Source organism: Neophocaena asiaeorientalis, unplaced genomic scaffold, assembly GCF_003031525.2.
Source record: "Neophocaena asiaeorientalis asiaeorientalis breed wild unplaced genomic scaffold, Neophocaena_asiaeorientalis_V1.1 scaffold86, whole genome shotgun sequence".
NCBI lineage: Eukaryota > Metazoa > Chordata > Mammalia > Artiodactyla > Phocoenidae > Neophocaena > Neophocaena asiaeorientalis.
The window spans coordinates 12,919,368-12,939,853 of NW_020175039.1; the positions used below are offsets into that span (position 1 = coordinate 12,919,368).

Here is a 20,486-nt window from a genome sequence, read left to right on the forward strand (position 1 = left end):
TTAAATAAGATAGAAGTTTTGTTTTTTTTTTCTCTCTAATGTAAAAGAAAGCCAGAGGGAGGGGGTCCAGGGCTGCTATGATGGCCTCAGGATGTCAAAAGGAACCCAGGCTCCTTTCTTTCTGCTTCATCATCCCTCAGCCACTAGCTTCTAACCCTCGGCCAAATAGCGACTATATACAGCCATTACATCGGCCTTTCAAGGCTGCAGGGAGTAAAAAGAGGCAAAGATGAATGCATTTCCTCCCTTTAAAAAGACTTCCTGGAAGTCCCACTCAGCATTTCAATTCTACTTTCTTTGCATTGGCTGGAGCATAGTCACATATTCATACCCTTTAGCAAGAAAGGATGGTGAATGTAGTCTGTTACCTGAGGTTCTGTTACTAAAGGAAAGAGGAACATGGATTTGGGGGTAAGACCTAGCAATCTCTGCTATAAGTCCTGTATAACAAAAAAAATGATCCTTTTTTGTTCCTCTGTTTGCACAGAGTATTTAGTCAGCAACACACAATTTTTTCGTCTGCCAAAGGATCTCTAGCTTCTGCCCACTTCAGGGGAATTTTTATAAGGATAAATTTACCAATGTCTATAAATATTTGAAATTTGCTAAGCAATATTATGCCTGCTCTATATTTCTAGGGAAATTGATATTTGATTTTGACTGAAAATTTCTTATTCATTTTTAAGTTCATTTGCTTATTGCAGTAAGTAATAGTCTTTTCATAAAGCCTGCCATAGAAAGGAAGTGTTATAGAAATGCCAAATCATAAATAATTTTTGAAGAGCCAAGTGTAATTTCAATTTAGAAAGGGGCTACAACAGGTTCTAAATTTGATACTGGGAAACATTATTGTTTTCTCAGCTTGATTAAACCGCTCTCTGCCTCCCCTTTCTGCTTCCTCTCAAGTCTTGTTTGCTTCTTTCAGGGTATAAAGTCCTTAATTTGTTTTTTGTTTTTAGTTTTTTCTGAGATATACATTTTAAGTAATAACTAGAATTATGACTTATAAAATTATACCAGAACATATAAGACTTTTAGAAATTTCATATAATATCTGAAACATTTATTATTAACATATTTCCATACAAATAACCCAAAGAAAGTTTAGTATTAGTTGTTCTTTTTGTTTGCTTTTTTATACTGCAGGTTCTTATTAGTCATCAATTTTATACACATCAGTGTATACATGTCAATCCCAATCGCCCAATTCAGCACACCCATCCCCCCCCCACCGTGGTTTTCCCCCCTTGGTGTCCATACGTTTGTTCTCTACATCTGTGTCTCAACTGCTGCCCTGCAAAGGGGCTCATCTGTACCACTTTTCTAGGTTCCACATACATGCGTTAATATACGATATTTGTTTTTCCCTTTCTGACTTACTTCACTCTGTATGACAGTCTCTAGGTCCATCCACGACTCAACAAATGACTCAGTTTTGTTCCTTTTTATGGCTGAGTAATATTCCATTGTATATATGTACGACAACTTCTTTATCCATTCGTCTGTTGATGGGCATTTAGGTTGCTTCCATGGCTATTGTAAATAGTGCTGCAATGAACATTAGGGTGCATGTGCCTTTTTGAATTATGGTTTTCTCTGGGTATATGCCCAGTAGTGGGATTGCTGGATCATATGGTAATTCTATTTTTAGTTTTTTAAGGAACCTCCATACTGTTCTCCATAGTGGCTGTATCAATTTACATTCCCACCAACAGTGCGAGAGGGTTCCCTTTTCTCTACACCCTCTCCAGCATTTGTTATTTTTAGATTTTCTGATGATGCCCGTTCTAATTGGAGTGAGGTGACACCTCACTGTAGTTTTGATTTGTATTTCTCTAATAATTAGTGATGTTGAGCAGCTTTTCATGTGCTTCTTGGCCATCTGTATGTCTTCCTTGGAGAAATGTCTATTTAGATCTTCTGCCCATTTTTGGATTGGGTTATTTGTTACTTTAATATTGAGCTGCCTGAGCTGTTTATATATTTTGGAGATTAATCCTTTGTCTGTTGATTCATTTGCAAATACTTGCACCCATTCTGAGTGTTGTCTTTTCATCTTGTTTATGGTTTCCTTTTCTGTGCAAAAGCTTTGAAGTTTCATTAGGTCCCATTTGTTTATTTTTGTTTTTATTTCCATTACTCTAGGAGGTGGATCAAAGAAGATCTTGCAGTGATTTATGTCAAATAGTGTTCTTCCTATGTTTTCCTCTAAGAGTTTTATAGTGTCCAGTCTTACATTTAGGTCTTGAATCCATTTTGAGTTTATTTTTGTGTATGGTGTTAGGGAGTGTTCAAATTTCATTCTTTTACATGTAGCTGTCCTGTTTTCCCAGCACCACTTATTGAACAGGCTTTCTTTTCTCCATTGTATATCCTTGCCTCCCTTGTCATAGATTGGTTGACGATAGGTGTGTGGGTTTATCTCTGGGCTTTCTGTCCTGTTCCATTGATCTATGTTTCTGTTTTTGTGCCAGTACCATATTGTCTTGATTAATGTAGCTTTGTAGTATAGTCTGAAGTCAGGGAGTCTGATTCCTACAGCTCCGTTTTCTTCCCTCAAGGCCACTTTGGCTATTCAGGGTCTTTTGTGTCTCCATACAAATTTTACGATGATTTGTTCTAGTTCCATAAAAAATGCCGTGGGTAATTTGATAGGGATTGCATTGAATCTGTAGATTGCTTTGGGTAGTAGAGTCATTTTCACAATATTGATCTTTCCAATCCAAGAACATGGTATATCTCTCCATCTGTTGGTATCATCTTTAATTTCTTTCATCAGTGTCTTATCGTTTTCTGCATACAGGTCTTTTGTCTCCCCAGGTAGGTTTTTCCTAGGTATTTTATTCTTTTCGGTGCAGTGGTAAATGGGAGTGTTTCCTTAATTTCTCTTTCAGAATTTTCATCATTAGTGTATAGGAATGCAGGAGATTTCTGTGCATTACTTTTGTATCCTGCAACTTTTCCAAATTCATTGATTAGCTCTAGTAGTTTTCTGGTGGCACTTTTAGGATTCTGTATGTATAGTATCATGTCATCTGCAAACAGTGACAGTTTTACTTCTTCTTTTCCAATTTGCATTCCTTTTATTTCTTTTTCTTCTCTGATTGCTGTGGCTAGGACTTCCAAACCTATGTTGAATAATAGTGGTGAAAGTGGACATCCTTGTCTCGTTCCTGATCTTACAGGAAATGCTTTCAGTTTTTCACCATTAAGAATGATGTTTGCTGTGGGTTTGTTGTATATGGCCTTTATTATGTTGAGGTAGGTTCCCTCTATGCCCACTTTCTGGAGAGTTTTTATCATAAATGGGTGTTGAATTTTGTCAGAAGCTTTTTCTGCATCTTTTGAGATGATCATATGGTTTTTATTCTTCAGTTTCTTAATATGGTGTATCACATTGATTGATTTGTGTATTTTGAAGAATCCTTGCATCCCTGGAACAAATCCCACTTGATCATGGTGTATGATCCTTTTTTTGGGGGGGTGGGGGGTACGCGGGTCTCTCACTGTTGTGGCCCTTCCTGTTGCGGAGCACAGGCTGCGGATGCGTAGGCTCAGTGGCCATGGCTCACGTGCCTAGCCGCTCCGCGGCATGTGGGATCTTCCCGGACCGGGGCACGAACCCGTATCCCCTGCATTGGCAGGCAGACTCTCAACCACTGCGCCACCAGGGAAGCCCTGTATGATCCTTTTAATGTGTTGCTGGATTCTGTTTGCTAGTATTTTGTTGAGGATTTTTGCATCTATATTCATCAGTGATATTGGTCTGTAATTTTCTTTTTGTGTAGTATCTTTGTCTGGTTTTGGTATCAGGGTGATGGTGGCCTCACAGAATGAGTTTGGGAGTGTTCCTTCCTGTGCAATTTTTTGGAAGAGTTTGAGAAGGATGGGTGTTAGCTCTTCTCTAAATGTTTGGTAGAATTCACCTGTGAAGCCATCTGGTCCTGAGCTTTTGTTTGTTGGAAGATTTTTAATCAAAGTTTCAATTTCATTACTGGTGATTGGTCTGTTCATATTTTCTGTTTCTTCCTGGTTCAGTGTTGGAAGGTTATACCTTTCTAAAAATTTGTCCATTTCTTACAAGTTGTCCATTTTATTGGCATAGAGAGTTGCTTGTAGTAGTTTCTCATGATCCTTTGTATTTCTGCAGGGTCAGTTGTTACTTCTCCTTTTTCATTTCTAATTTTATTGATTTGAGTCCTCTCCCTCTTTTTCTTGATGAGTCTGGCTGATGGTTTATCGACTTTGTTTATCGTCTCAAAGAACCAGCTTTTAGTTTTATTGATCTTTGCTATTGTTTTCTTTGTTTCTATTTCATTTATTTCTGCTCTGATCTTTATTATTTCTTTCCTTCTGCTAACTTTGTGTTTTGTTTGTTCTTCTTTCTCTAGTTCCTTTAGGTGTAAGGTTAGATTGTTTACTTGAGATTTTTGTTTCTTGACGTAGGCTTTTATAGCTATAAACTACCCTCTTAGAACTGCTTTTGCTGCATCCCATAGGTATTGGATCATCGTGTTTTCATTGTCATTCGTCTCTAGGTATTTTTTAATTTCCTCTTTGATTTCTTCAGTGATCTCTTCGTTGTTTAGTAACGTATTGTTTAGCCTCCATGTGTTTGTATTTTTTACATTTTTTTCCTTGTAATTCATTTCTAGTCTCAAAGCATTGTGGTCAGAAAAGATGCTTAATATGATTTCAATTTGCTTAAATTTACTAAGAGTTGATTTGTGACCCAAGATGTGATCTATCCTGGAGAACGTTCCCTTGCGCACTTGAGAAGGAAGTGTAATCTGCTGTTTGTGGATGGAATATCCTATAAATACCAATTAAATCTATCTGGTCTATTGTGTATTTAAAGCTTCTGTTTCCTTATTTACTGTCATTTTGGATGATCTGTCCATTGGTGTAAGTGAGGTGTTAAAGTCCCCCACTATTATTGTGTTACTGTTGATTTCCTCTTTTAGAGCTGTTAGCATTTGCCTTATGTACTAAGATGATCCTATGTCGGGTGCATATATATTTATAATGTTATATCTTCTTCTTGGATTGATCCCTTGATCATTATGTAGTGTCCTTCCTTGTCTCTTATAACATTCTTTATTTTAAAGTCTATTTTTTCTGATATGAGTATAGCTACTCCAGCTTTCTTTTGATTTCCATTTGCATGGAATATGTTTTTCCATCCCCTCACTTTCAGTCTGTATGTGTCGCTAGGTCTGAAGTGGGTCTCTTGGAGACAGCATATATATGGGTCTTGTTTTTGTATCCATTCAGGAAGCCTGTGTCTTTTGGTTGGAGCATTTAATCCATTCACGTTTAAGGTAATGATATGTATGTTCCTGTGACCATTTTCTTAATTGTTTTGGGTTTGTTTTTGTAGATCCTTTTCTTCTCTTGTGTTTCCCACTTAGAGAAGTTCCTTTAGCATTTGTTGTAGAGCTGGTTTGGTGGTGCTGAATTCTCTTAGCTTTTGCTTGTCTGTAAAACTTTTGATTTCTCCATATAATCTGAATGAGATCCTTGCCAGGTAGAGTAATCTTGGTTGTAAGGTCTTCCATTTCATCACTTTAAGTATATCATGTCACTCCCTTCTGGCTTGTAGAGTTTCTGCTGAGAAAGCAGCTGTTAACCTCATGGGAGTTCCCTTGTATGTTATCTTTCATTTTTCCCTTGCTGCTTTCAATAATCTTTCTTTGTCTTTAATTTTTGCCAATTTGATTACTATGTGTCTCGGCATTTTTCTCCTTGGGTTTATCCTGTATGGTACTCGCTGTGCTTCCTGGACTTGGGTGGCTATTTCCTTTCCCATGTTGGGGAAGTTTTCGACTATAATCTCTTTACATATTTTCTCTGGTCCTTTCTCTCTCTCTTCTCCTTCTGGGACCCCTATAATGTGAATGTTGTTGTGTTTAATGTTGTCCCAGAGGTCTCTTAGGCTCTCTTCATTTCTTTTCATTCTTTTTTCTTTATTCTCTTCTGCAGCAGTGAATTCCACTATTTTGTCTTCCAGGTCAGTTTTCCGTTCTTCTGCCTCAGTTATTCTGCTATTGATGCCTTCTTGTGTATTTTTTTTTTTTTCAGTACGCGGGCCTCTCACTGTTGTGGCCTCTCCCGTTGCGGAGCACAGGCTCCGGACACACAGGCTCAGCAGCCATGGCTCACGGGCCCAGCTGCTCCGCGGCATGTGGGATCTTCCCGGACTGGGGCACGAACCCGTGTACCCTGCATTGGCAGGCAGACTCTCAACCACTGAGCCACCAGGGAAGCCCCCTTCTAGTGTATTTTTCATTTCAGTTATTGTATTGTTCATCTCTGTTTGTTTGTTCTTTCATTCTTCTCGGTCTTTGTTACACATTTCTTGCATCTTCTCAATCTTTGCCTCCACTCTTTTTCTGAGGTCCTAGATCATCATCACTATCATTATTCTGAATTCTTTTTCTGGAAGGTTGCCTATCTCCACTTCATTTAGTTGTTTTTCTGGGGTTTTATCTTGTTCCTTCATCTGGTACATAGCCCTCTGCCTTGTCATCTTGTCTATGTTTCTGTGAATGTGTTTTTTGTTCCACAGGCTGCAGGATTGTAGTTCAAAGTCCTTAATGTGTTTGAAACATTTATCAATCCATAGTACACCCCATAATGATGCATCTGTGTTTCCGGTTTATGACTCTAAAGAAAAGTACATAGCTAGGCTGCCCAACTTCATCATACCTCATTCATGCTATGCCTAGATTTTTCTCAGTTACTCACTTGATCTTGAAAGAGTTTTACTGAAGAGAGGAAGCACCCAGATGTTTTTAATGTTACATATGTACTTCAAACTGGACTCGTGTCATTTTTTTCCCATTTTCTGTTTGTTTGTTTGTTTGTTTTCCATAAAAAATTGAGATAATTAGTGACAGGGTCCTTATTGGAATGTGTGCTAGAGCACCTTTGTGTGTTGTATGTGCTTTAGAAAACAATATAATGCTTTATTGGTAAGGGTGATACATACAAGTTCAAGTTGAAATTTAAAAGAAGCAAATCATTGCTTTAGAAAATTAACATTCATTTCACAAACTATTTTACAGCTGAAATAATGTTGGCTTTTATTTTTAAATGAACCAGAGGGTATAATAGAGTGATGGGAGTGGTTCACATAAGCTTTTAATAGGATTCAGACATCATCTTCTCCAAAGCCTGCATATTTATTTATACATGTGGGTTGTCATAGTGCAGTTTTATAAGCTGTATTCTTGGCTTTTACCTTTATTTTTATTCACAGCAGAGAGGTAAAATGCCTTGAGACCCTTAGGAAGGAAAGGAGGGAAGAATTTTAAAACCCCACAGCTGTCTCGTATTGGCAAATGAAGCAGTTATTACCATAAATCCTCACTGTTACTTATTCAGGAATGAAGTGTCATGAATAATCAATTTTTCAGTTAGTAACTGAGAGTTAACAAATTATTACTATACATTAATGTTCAAAAAACAAGAATTCAATACTTTAATCATAAAATACATTGATTGAATGAATTTTGGTTCCTAAAGGAATGGGGATCATCGGTATGCAGTGTGGTCATCATTTGACTGTGGAAAGACAGGAGTAAAGATTAAAACATGATTCTTGTTAATAAAATGTTAATAGGATTGACATTTGAATGATGGGAGCCAGGGGGTGTGTGCATGTATGCCAGTAATTAATGTTAATGCCAGGCACTGATGTAAGTGCTTTGCATTAAATAACACATCTAAATCTCAAAACAACTCTGTGGTGTGGATACTGTTCACATCCTGATTTCACAGATGAGATGTCTGAAGTAAAGTGAAGCTGAGTACCTTGCTCAAGGTTACACAGCTAGTAAGTGCCAAAGATAAGATTCAAGGCAGCAAGCCTGGCTTTAGAACCCTGCTCTTTACCCCATGAGAGTGTGAGTGTGTGTGTGTATGTGTGTTACTTTCCACTCCTACATTATGGTTTACTCCATGCATTTTGTAAGTGAAGAAGATCTACACATAAGCTGTAAGATGGAATAATTTGAGTGATACCTACATGATGATGCTCATGATATACAAACTTTTTAGAAATGGCTAATGACTAGTCAATTTTAAGTGTTTTAGGAAAAAATATTAGAATAAGCCCTGCTCAAACATGACAGGGATTTGGAATGCTAGAGGGAAACATAGCTTGTTAGACAGGCAACAGTAATTACTATTAAAATGTCTACAGGAAGAAGTTGTTTGGAACTGGACATAGAGGAAACCCTAGAAAGATTTATGGGCATTGGCAGCTAGAAAAGTGTAATCTCCAGCATTGTTCCATAGAATGTGTTTTTCCCCTTCCTAATCCTGATTTAATATATTCAGTGTGGTTTCAGGATAGAAAATTAACTCGGCCAAAACAGAAGCTCTTCCTCATAATTGCTTGTATTTGAAAAGGCATGTTGAGGATCCTCTTGAGTAAAATAGTACCCCTAGTCTGAAAGCAATCAGTAGCTCTTGCAACTGTTTATAAGCGATATTTGAAATAAACAGCCTCAGTTCTTTTCACCGAAGTCCTCCTTTATAAAATTTAATACACTGAAGTGCAGTGCATCATCGTTTTGATGTATGACATACACCTGCAGTAAGCATTGAGTTGTTCTTTTTTAGCCTTAATCCTATCCTGGTAGATTTTCAAGAATTCTTTGCTGCGTGATCCCAGTTTGGGGGCTAAGGGAAGCCATTTGGTTCTTTATGCCTGTGCATATAACAGACAGTGTAGAAAAATAGCAGGCATGGAAGCCCCTTAAGATCAAATCTAAAGGCCAGCTATTAAGTGATGGTAGGTGGTGTCCAGGGATCTCTGGGGACTCACCAGAGGGCATGACGCCCCCTGCCACCTGGGTTTTGTTTGAAGTATATCTATTCTAGGGTGGAGAAGATTTTAAAGTGCTTTATAAAATGGAAAACATGAAACACTGTTGAGGAATTGCTGTTATAAAGGATTAAACGAGCAGATGAAGTATTCTCGCGTTTGAAGTAAGCATTTAGTAGGAAAGGTCGCTTCCCTCACAGATAACAAAGTAGGAAAGTTAAGTAAACCCAAGGGATGGCTGATCTCACTAGTATCTTTAAGAGAGAATGAGGGAAAGTGCTAGCCCTCATTTAATTGCATTTTTTTCCCACTCTTAACTATGATAATTCCCAAGAGAAATGATGATCAGCTCACACTTAAAAAATATACACAGGACTCTAGGGGCTTTAGTTCTAGAAGACATGACCCAATCTTCTATAACCAACTCACAAAGTTAATGAGGCTAAGATTGGCATACATTTCCTCTTTTCAAGTATTAGATAACATTTTAAATAAGAGGATATGCAGCATAATCCCTAGAGTAATATTAACTCACGCTCTAAATGCAAGTTATTAAAGTGTTTCAAGCTGCTGTTCCTCTGATCTGCCAAATGTATAGCCTCTGAGCTACAGCTTTAGCATGTGGGTCTTAGTTTCTGCAGATACCAGACTTGTTTGAAAGGAACTGCACTGGCCAGGTGTCTTTTCTTTGCAATTTGATATTCTTATAAGTAGCTCTTCATCAGAGCCAGCATTTCATTGTCTAATTTGAGCCCTGACCAAGTGTCCTTCACCTTTATGAGAAGCACTAAACTGTTAGGACAAACAGAAGGCATCAGTGGCATGGATCTACACCGGGTCTATTAGAGCTCTTCACAGTGACTGCTAGACAGATGAATGCACCAGGAATGTCGCCTGCTTTCTTTGTGCCTGTACTTTATATGGTGCTGATATCACTGTGCTGTCAGTAATCTTAAATGGCTGAGACACAAGCTTGAAACAGCTAGAGGGTTTCGATATCACCAGTGTGCTTGGGTGAAGCACAGAGCAGGATGAGAATGTTTGTAGACAGATCAGAAGAAGTAGGAAGAGGTCAAGAAAGAAAACATCTAAGCATTTGATTTTTACGGACAGCACCAGGAGGCTGAGGCCTGTCTTGTCATTTTCATTCCATTAACTTCAGCAGTTAATACAATGCCAGGTCCATAGTTGGTGCTTAATAAATTGTTGAATGAACAAATGAAGGAACGAATGGAGAGTAGCCTCCTGTTACTACTCTAGCTATCATCTAAGCAAACTAAAAACAATAACAAACATAACTAGGTGGAATGGGGAAAGGGTGGGAATCCAACTCATTTCATGTCTTTTAGGATGTAAAAGAGTCAGTCACATCTCTTTCCCTTCAACCTCTGATGCAATCGAGCGTGAACTCAGAAATGAGACAGGGCTCGTAACATTGACTTTACACCTGGTAAAGCTGAATAAAGAGCATACTGTTTAGACCTAGACATAAAGTGGGCTTCCTTCTTGCACCCGATTTGAATTTACCTCCCTAGACTCAAAGAACATCTGGACAGCCAAAGAATGGATTATGACATGAGAAACATGATTGAGAAGAGAGAGCACATGATGTGGGGAGACTCCCAGAAAGCTCAACATGGTACATATATAGGGAACACTTTGCTAATTCTCCCCAGTCTGAGTAGCCAGTGAGGGAGGAGAGAGGCAGGAAATGGGAAGAGGAAGAATATGGTTCCCTCTGTACTTTCTGTCCCTTTAGATCAGGCATCAGTGATGAGACAAAGTGACTCATTCAACACTCATGGAGATTCACAGTCTAATGGGGTTTGGACATTTATTGAGTAGTTACTATGTGCTAGGGACTATTGTACTGATCAGAATGATTTACAGTAACTGTGGAGTAGCTACTGCTATTTTCATTTTATAAATAAAGATGCTCAGGCACAGAAAGGTTTAGTAAGTGGGGCACGATCTCACAGCTGGGAAGTGGCAGAGCTAGGCTTCAATCCCAGGCAGTGATTCCTGAACCCGTGCTTCTTAATGACTACTATGCTGAAGGAGTTATCACCTATTATGGTAGTCTGAATAAAAGACGAGGAGCTCTTCCTAATTTGACAGTTACAAAGCAGTACACTGTTGGGCACTGAGGGAAGAAAGGAGGAAGGTATATATCTCCTTTTTTTAAATTTTCATCTCTTTTCCTATTTAGCTCTGGAAATAGATAACAGAGAAAAGAAGACACATCTTCAGAGTGCTCATTTGCCTTTCTTAATTTACATTTCCACTTCTTTGGGCCAATATTATTAAATTAAGGGTGTGGAGTCACAACTAGTTTCCTCCCCACGTTACCTGTATTAAAAGTACTGGAGTATTTGGAAAGCCAGCACTGTGCCCAGCTTTAATCTGAAGACTGACTGGATGCACTAGTCGGTGTAGTGTTTACATCCAGGCTTTGTGGAGAGTAACTACAGTGACTAGGAATGGGAATCCTGCCCTGAAGACCCTGTCATTTAGTTGAAGAAATGGAAACACACTCAACACACACACTCAAAACACAAACAAAATTTAGACAGTTACAGAACAGCACATTAGAAAGTACCAACCTGCTTAAAAAGCAGGTGATCATGCTGTATGGGGTTAATCAGAGAAAACTTTCATTTTTTATATTTCCATTAATCTGAAAGGAAAAAAAATTAATTGATGAGCCTTTAAAGTTTCAACTAGGGAACAGTTTATTTGAAACTTAGGTTGGAACAACCCATGCCCCCGCCTTTAGGAAGTTCTTGTCTCCGTATCACTCAAAACTGTTAAGACCCATTCTTGGGCATTAGCTGAACATCTCTAGTGGCTCCAGCAGTACCCGTAATCTGAACATGATTTTTCCCACCAGAGTACATGAAGAGAGTCTTCAAAAGCACCTAACCTACAAGGAAATAACTTGTAGATCTGAAGTACCAAAGGTTTTTACATCGGTGTAGGCTGGTGGTAAAATAAGTGAATAATGTTAAGGAATAATCTCTAAAATGCAGAATTACAGAGAAGTGCTTTGAGAGCTTCATACATCTGTGGAGATTTGTATCATCTCCATAGACATTTGAGATGCATCGAGGTCTTGATTGGTCAAGATGAATAGGACTAATGATCCCTCAGAAATCCAAAGGCTTAGTATTAATTACTTCTCAACAGCTGGCTATATTTATAGTACTACTGGGGATAAGTAGCTGAGTAAGGAAACTGCAGATTTAGAAGTGTCCCTAAACAATTTACCCTCCCTTCCCAGAATTGTAGCTACAGAAGGAAACAGAATAGAAAAAATATGGTTCAGAGCTTCCATACTGAAAGCCAGGACATATTCCTGTTACAGCAAAGTTTTATTTGTTTTTGTCTTTCAAGTAAATTAGTTTTCAACATTTCAAAACCAACAGATTCATAGGATGAGCTGTGAGGCAGTGCCGGACATCCTGAACTTCTTGTAAAGAATGACATCTGTCCCTGGTGTTCAAAACAGTGCTGTCCTTAGACCATTCTGCTGTGATGGATAGTTTCTTTGCTGTCCATACAGCAGCCACTAGCCACATGTGGCTATCAGGCATTTGAAATGTGGCCAGTATGACTGAGAAACTGAATTTTAAATCTGTTTACCTTTAACTAACTTAAGTTTCTATAGATACTTATGGTTAGAATCTGTCACATTGGACACTGCAGTTCTGAGCAACCAAACAGGCTCCAGGAGTTATAAGGTCAAAGTAATAGATATCTGGGTTTCTACTAGCCTCTGAGATCACAGGAGATAAGTAGGTTCTTTTCTTATTTTTTGGAGGACATTTGTCCAGCCTCTCTTCCCCGAACTCAGACTCATATATCCAGCTGCCTACTTTACATCTTCACTTGGATGTCTAATGAACATCTCAAACCTGACCTGTCCAAGGTTTGGCTCCCTCTTTCTGCCACCTCCCTGCCAGGCCCCGTGTTAGACACTTCTAGTGCTCGTCCATATCAGGTTGTCCCTCTCCTTCTGGAGGGTCCCGGGAGGACAAGACCTCAACTTCATTGTAGTTAGATGAGGGCACCTCTTCTGGTCCAGGGGCTCCGGGTGGAACCCCTGGACCAGAAGAGGTCACTTCCAAGCCAAAGCATGCAATTGCTGGTATGGTGCCCTGCAGTACTCTTCATGTTATATATGTCTCTAATAAAGTCCTATATATTCAGTCCCATCCTAGAGGACCTGGACTAACACATGTAGCCAAATTTATCTTTGAAAGATGCTGTTTTTGAATACTCCTCCTCTACATAAACTGACAGTTAATTAACATCAGATCTAAATTTCTATGTCTAGTTTTTAATAATTTGAACCCCCAAGGAGTCCAGCCTAACCAGGTCATCCTCTAGTCTTCTTGTCCACGTGGATTTGCTCAGATAATTCCACGTGCTGGGAGTACTCTCTGCAGTTGCTCCATTTCGGGCTTCCCACAAATGACGCTCCCCTTTCAGTCCACACCCCACCCATAACTACTTCCTGATGGTGTTTTTTTTCCCCTGGGATAGAGCAGATACTCTGCCCACTTGTCTGTTCCTTCTCCACCAAGTCAGCTTCCAAGGCTGTGAATAACTACGGAATTAACATACCATTTCTAAAACAATTACTGACTTCACATGCTTAATTCTAAATGGTACTTTACTGATATTACTTAAATTTGTCTGGTTTTGCATGTAAAATAGAGATGATATCCCTATAACAACTTTCCTATACCCTCTGGGAAATAAAGTAAGACATCATCCAGAGTAGGAATAATCTCTTGTTCCTGAACGAAAGTACTCATTACTTAACAGAATTAGGATATTATCCCAAATATTTATTGTAAAGTCACCTTTAATGACTTGAGAATTAATGGGAAAATAATGGATTCGATTTTGCTTTTCTGATTTCTCAGCATATCTCTCTTCAGGTGGATTATTTCCTTTTTTAAATAGAATGTTTAAGTCATATATATGAGCAAATCTAACAAGATAGTAAAATTAAGACCAAAAGCATGAGTTTTCATGGCTTTGTGACAGTCATTATCATGGAGTGGACCAGCTAAAAAATAGAAGAATATTTAACTTAAATTTTATATCAATGAAAATGTCAAACTTCATCCAGATTCATAAAAGGTAGGGTGGTCTTCCATTTTTTTAACAAAATAATTCTGAAGTCTAAAACAATTTGGAGTATATTTTTACAATTAAATTCAATCAATTTTAAATCTCATTTCAATCTTTTCTGGTCTAGAAAAAGAGGTGAAAGGGGTAGAAGAAGGAAGCAAATCTTGATTAGTCTACCTTTTGCTTAGCAAACAGTATAGAAGGACATTTTATCTGCTGCTCAAATTTAAGCCCAAGAATATTCTTGATTAAGTAACATATTCTGTGATTAAAGAAAAAAAGCATTAAAAAGTTTAAACTCCGTTCATCATCCTGTATTGAGCCTCATGACCAGTTTTGATGGTGGTTATCCTAGAAGCCAGTAAGAAACATTCTTTCTCATTATATCAAATGTCCTTCAGGGACTGGAATCGTATTTGGAGATGAGTTTACGAATGGATACAACTGTAGTCTTCCCTCCCAAACCTGGCCCTCCCCTAGAGGCGTTTGCCATCTCAGAGATGACACCATTGCCCGTCTAGCTGTTGAAGTTAGGCATCTGGGAGTCATCTTGGTATCTCCCTCTCAGTCGTTCCCCACCAGGTTCTGTTGACTTTTACCTTCCAAGACAAGTATCTTTCCAGTTCAGTCTCACGTCATCTCTGCTGCAGCTACTCTTGTCTCTCGCTTGTGCTCCTGAAATTGCTCCTCCTGCATCCACTGTGCCAGATACTCTTTTCAAACCCTACAGTCCAATTACGGTGAACTTTTAAAAACACAAATTTAATTATGCTCTTGAATGGTGCTTTTCAAATAAAACCCATAATCCTGAGCTGGTTTATAAGACCCTATGTGGTCTATCTTCAGCCTACCTCCCCAGCTTTGAAGAGAGCTGTATTCTTCAGGAGTAGGCTTACTAGCATAAGGGGAGTGCACCTAAAATAACAGTGGCTTTAACACAACAGAATTTCTGTCTTGTGTAAGGCAGTCAGTGTGTGGCAGCTTCACAGTCCTTCGGGTTCTAAGCTTCTTTGATCTTGATGCTTTACCATCCTCATCACAGAGCTGCCACGTCATGGTCTAAAATGGCTGCCCCAGCTACACCATCACATCTGCATTCCAGCCAGGAAGGAAGAAATGGCAGGTCCCCTCCCTTCAAGAACATTTTCTGAATTTACCCCCATTATTCCCACTGTGTCTTACTGGTCAGAACTTACCCATGCACATGGCCATACCCATCTGCAAAGGAGACTGTTCTGGGCCGCCATGTGCCTAGCTAAAATCCAGGGCAGTATTGTTTAGAGAAGAGGGAGATAGATTTGGGGGGACCACTTAGCAGTGTCTATTATAAGAGCTAAATCCTTATCTTCCAGAGTGGGATGTGAATCAAAAATAACTGATAAAGAAAAATCAAGAGAAAGTACATAGCATATTATTAGAAATATGGAGGCAGATATTAGAGGAAATAGATAAAATGATTGAAAGTGGTTGCTTCTGGGAGACAGGAATAGACTGGGGCAGGAGACTGCAAGTGCATATTAAGCCTTATAGTACTGTTTGACTTCTTCCATGAAGAACAAATTTATTTTGAGAAAAATTACATTTTGAAAAGAGTTTTTAAAAGCATGGACTGAGGCCACGGTTGTGAGTACACATAAGGACTGGATGAGTTTACCCTGCAGAGCCCTTGAAGTTGTGTTTTTATTTCCCACCTTGCCAGTTATCGCTCAGCCTTCAGTATTTATGCAAAGGTGTTGTTATATGCGTGAATATTGTCGAAGGTTAGAAGATCATAATAATCAAGTTCAAGATATTTGGTCACAGGCAATTCCCCCATTTTTTCTATTACTAAATTAGGCCACCTGGGGTATAAAACATTGATGAGGCATTAAATGTCTTTGACTTAGGCATTTTGTCTTATTTTCCTGACCTAGACTGATTTGTAATAGGTTGTCCAGGAGGCACTCCTCACTTGAAACCCTTTTCATCCTTTAGTGTCTTGTAGCAGGGAAGAAGGTAGGCACTGTAAACTACAACCTACAGAAGATTCCTTCATCAAAATATGCAGACACAGAGGCCCAGAATGAAAAGACAGAGAGAAATAGAACCTGAGGTGATGGAAAGCTAATTCTCTGCTGATCAAAAAGAAAAAAAAAATTTCATCTAAATGAAATATTGTGAGACTTGAGAAATGATTACCTGCTTTTCTTGAGAAATTCATCAGACCTTAAAATTGCACACCTTAATGGGTTTTGTTTGTTAAATGTTTAGGCCAAGAGGAATTGTTGATAATAAGAGACAAAGGTCTGAAAAGGAAAACCATCATTGGGCTTGTATTTAATCACTTTTTATTTTCTCAGATCTCAGTCATGTCATTATCTGGCCTCGGTGCCTACATAACTTAATTAGGGGAGTACAGGCAGTGATGGGAACAGGAGGGCAAAATGAAAGGGTAACAATTTAAACGGACTGCCTGCAGATGCCTGGTATGGATGGAGATGAAGCCTATTAAGGACCTAATTCTAGAAGAATCTCTTGACATTGATCATTTGTGAAAAGCAGAATTTTTTTTCTTACCCACGTACAGGTTTTGTACACTTATGTCTACAAAGCTTAAGTATTGGTACATCTGATCAGCAGCTTGTAGAAATACTAACACCAAGTCACTTTGAAAGAACAGACAAGGTTATTAACTTTGGCAGAAAATGAAAATTTGGCCTTAATATACATGTGAAATTGAATTGTCTATAGCACAAAGCTTTGGAAATTACCCATGCAAGATAAGAAAACTATCTAAATTTAAAATGGTCCTCAGTACAGTGAAAAGTAATTTTGCAAACTGCATTTTTACTGCATTGAAATCCATAAAGAGATTGGCTCTGTGAATTTAGATTTAGACAGAGGTTCAGTGTCTTCTAAAACTGGTAAATGAGATGGAAACTGTACTTTAAGGGGAGAAATGAGTTTCTGGAAATGCTGCAGGAAGGCAGGCTCCCTACCCCACATCCTTGAGTCTGCCCTGAGACTAGTCAGCTTCAGAAGAAAGGCTCTATCTACTGTGGCAGGCATTTGGTATGAGGACATGCAGACAAGGCCTCAATTACACATAGCAGGCTTCAAGAGTAGGATAAGAAGCAAATCAAGTAAAGCCCAAAGCAAAAGGCATTGGCAGCTTTTCTAGTTAGTATAGTTCCTCAAGTGGCTGGGTCCTTGACAGTGAAAAGAAAAACTGGGAAACTGAATATATTTTCTTAGATCTCAAATAACTTAATAGTTTTCTTATAATCCCCTGCCTGGAACAATACTGGGATAGAGGATTTGGTTACTCTACTTGTCTTCTCATGCAAAAAATGATCTTCTATATAAATAAAAATCTAGTTTTTCATTCCCTAGTCTTTGAATTTCTTTAGCTCATAAGAACAAACATTTCTTGTTTATTATTAATTACATAAATTATTATTTGTAAAATAAATAGGTTATTATTTACCAAAGGTTGATTACCTATTATTTTAACCATCGAAAAGAATACATCAGCACAACAGCCAAGAGTGCAATAGGGATTAATATTAAACTTGGGTTTAGAGTTCTTAGAGTTCCTATTTTAATTTAGAGTTGTAATGATGAGGAAACTGAGAACAAGGAAGTGTCTGCCTACTGTTCTTAGAGCTGCTTAGTAATAAAGCTGAGTCTAGACTAAGGTCGTCTGAACTTCCAGATAATTTACGTATTTGTTATAGCTTATCAAAAATCAACACTGCTGAGTAGACAGTACACCAAAATAATACAGTCAACTGCTCTCTCCTCATCTGTACATGATTTTCTTTTTGCTTTTCAGGTATTGCTGTGCTTTACTTACACCTCTATGATGTGTTTGGGGACCCTGCCTACCTACAGAAGGCACATGACTATGTAAAGCAGAGTCTGAACTGTTTGACCAAGCATTCCATCACCTTCCTTTGTGGGGATGGGGGTCCCCTGGCAGTGGCTGCTGTGGTGCATCACAAGATGAACAATGAGAAGCGGGCAGAAGACTGCATCACCCGGTAATCATGTTTCTTTCTGAGAATTGTTATCTAAACATTATGCCTTAATTCTGTGTGTGTTAGCAAAAGAACACTTTATTGAATTTACTTTTCTCTCAGCAGTAAATCTTACTGCTGTCATTTGATCAATCACATTATTCCTGAGTTGTAGTTAACGAACAACCATTATAATCCTTGTTTTATTGCAAGGTATAATGACACTGGGCTTCCCTGGTGGCGCAGTGGTTAAGAATTCGCCTGCCAAGGCCGGGGACACGGGTTTGAGCCCTGGTCCGGGAAGATCCCACATGCTGAGGAGCAACTAAGCCCATGTGCCACAACTACTGAGCCTGCACTCTAGAGCCCACAAGCCACAACTACTGAAGCCCGCACGCCCTAGAGCCTGTGGCTCCGCAACAGAAGAAGCCCGCACACCGCAACCAAGAGTAGTCCCCACTCGCCACAACTAGAGAAAACCCACGTGCAGCAAGGAATACCCAACGCAGCCAAAAAATAAATAAATTAAATTTAAAAAATTTTTTTAAAAAGATATAATGACACTGAAATGTTCCAGATCAAACATCAGTTCCTTAGCATAAATGAGATCAAAAGCCTAATCATGTGATTACTAATCCAAGGTGCTCTCCAGGATCAATAATTTGAAGAAACATGGTGCACGTGCTGCAGTGGGCTAAGAGAGGCCTCCGAAGGGAACACAGAATCAAAACTGCTTTGCTTACAGGCAAATGACATGCAAATCCAGATTTTCATTTTTAATGTAAATCAGGGCAACCCACTAGAATTTTGTGAATCATGAAGAATTATGAAACTTTTGTACAAATAAACTACAGTTTTTGCTTTAGTAGAATTTACTGAACGCTCTTTCAGAATTCTACTAAGAAATCTGGCTGCCATGCAACTCTTCATGCCGTGCTGTTAGGCTCCCCATAAGTATGCTAACATGCAGATAGTTGCAATTACAGCAGAGATTTCTTTGTTTTGTTGTTTAATAGACTTGACTTTTTAGAGCAGTTTTCAATTCACAGCAAAATTGAGAGGAAGGTACAGAGATTTCCCATACACCCCCTGACCCACACATGCATAGCCTCCCCTGTTATCAACATCCTCCACCAGAGTACACTTGCTGCAATCGATAAACCTGCATTGACACATCATAATCACCCAAAGTCTGTAGTTCACTCTTGGCATTGTACATTTCATGGGTTTGGATAAATGTGTAATGACATGTATCCAACATTATAGTATCATACAGAGTAGTTTCACTGCCCTAAAAATCTTCTGCGCTCTGCCTATTAATCCCTTCTCTCTTCTTCCTAACCCCTAGCAACTATTGGTCTTTTTACTGTCTCCACAGTTTTGCCTTTTCCAGAATGTCACAGAGTTGGAATCGTATAGTATGTAGCCTTTTCAGATTGGCTTCTTTCACTTAGTAATATGCATTTAGATTTCTCCATGGCTTTTCATGGCTTGATAGCTCATTTTTTTTTTTTTAGAGCTGAACAATATTCCATTGTCTGGATGTACCACAGTTTATGTATTCATTCACCTACTGAAGGACACCTTAGTTTATTCCAAGTTTTGGCAATTATAAACAAAGCTGTTAAAAACATCCATTTGCAGGTTTTTGTGTGGACATAAGTTTCCAGCTCTTTCTGGTAAATACCAAGGAGCATGATTGCTGGATTGTATGGTAAGACTATGTTTAGTTTTAGGAGAAACTTACAAACTGTCTTCAAAAGTGGCTGTGCTATTTTGCATTCCCAGCAACAGTGAATGAGAGTTCCTGTTGCTCCACATCTTTGTCAGCATTTGGTGTTGTCAGTGTTCCAGATTTTGGCCATTTTAATAGATGTGTACTCGTATCTCATTGTCAGCTTAATTTGCATTTCTCTGATGACATATGTCTCGGGGCATCTTTTCATATACTTATTTGCCATTTGTATATCTTCTTTGGTGAAGTGTCTGTTAAAGTTTAGCCCATTTTTTAAGTGGGTCTGGCAACATTTTAATTAGTGATCATCTCTGAGTTGACCATGGTTTTTGATTCCCACTATTCATTCTTATAAATTACTGTTAGAATAGCATTATCATTTCTGATTTTATTTGTTGAGGATCCCTCTGCTTTAGAGGTTCACAAGCAAGTCTCATTCAATGAATCACTCTTAACTTTCATAAAAATAAATTGTAGTGGCCTTTATAGTCTATTATTATAATGCCAGCCTCTCTCAAAATATGTACAGCCAAATAATAATAGTTTGGTATGTGAAGAATGTTAATAGGTATTAAATGAAAACAAGAGTTGTGTATTCAGACACAGTGGGGAAACACTAATTAAACAAAGTTACATATGTGCCTTCACTGACTGCTCAGAGTGTTCAGTAGCTTTTATACTTGGGGGAAACCCAGGGGACTCTAGGGAACAGAATTTGCCACGCTTGTCATGTAGGCAGCCCTTTTTCCTCAGGACATCTTCAGGCCTGTGGTTCTAA

General features: G+C 38.6%; 1 protein-coding gene across 1 annotated transcript in view; it reads left to right on the plus strand.

The window, feature by feature from the left end:
- The window catches only part of LANCL1 (LanC like glutathione S-transferase 1), a 43,148-nt gene that overhangs the window by 7,094 nt on the left and 15,568 nt on the right, over positions 1-20,486 (plus strand). Inside the window, exon 4 of the mRNA XM_024763285.1 lies at positions 17,790-17,997. Within this exon, the coding sequence (XP_024619053.1) occupies positions 17,790-17,997 (208 nt within the window). The remainder of the gene's footprint in view (positions 1-17,789; positions 17,998-20,486) is intronic.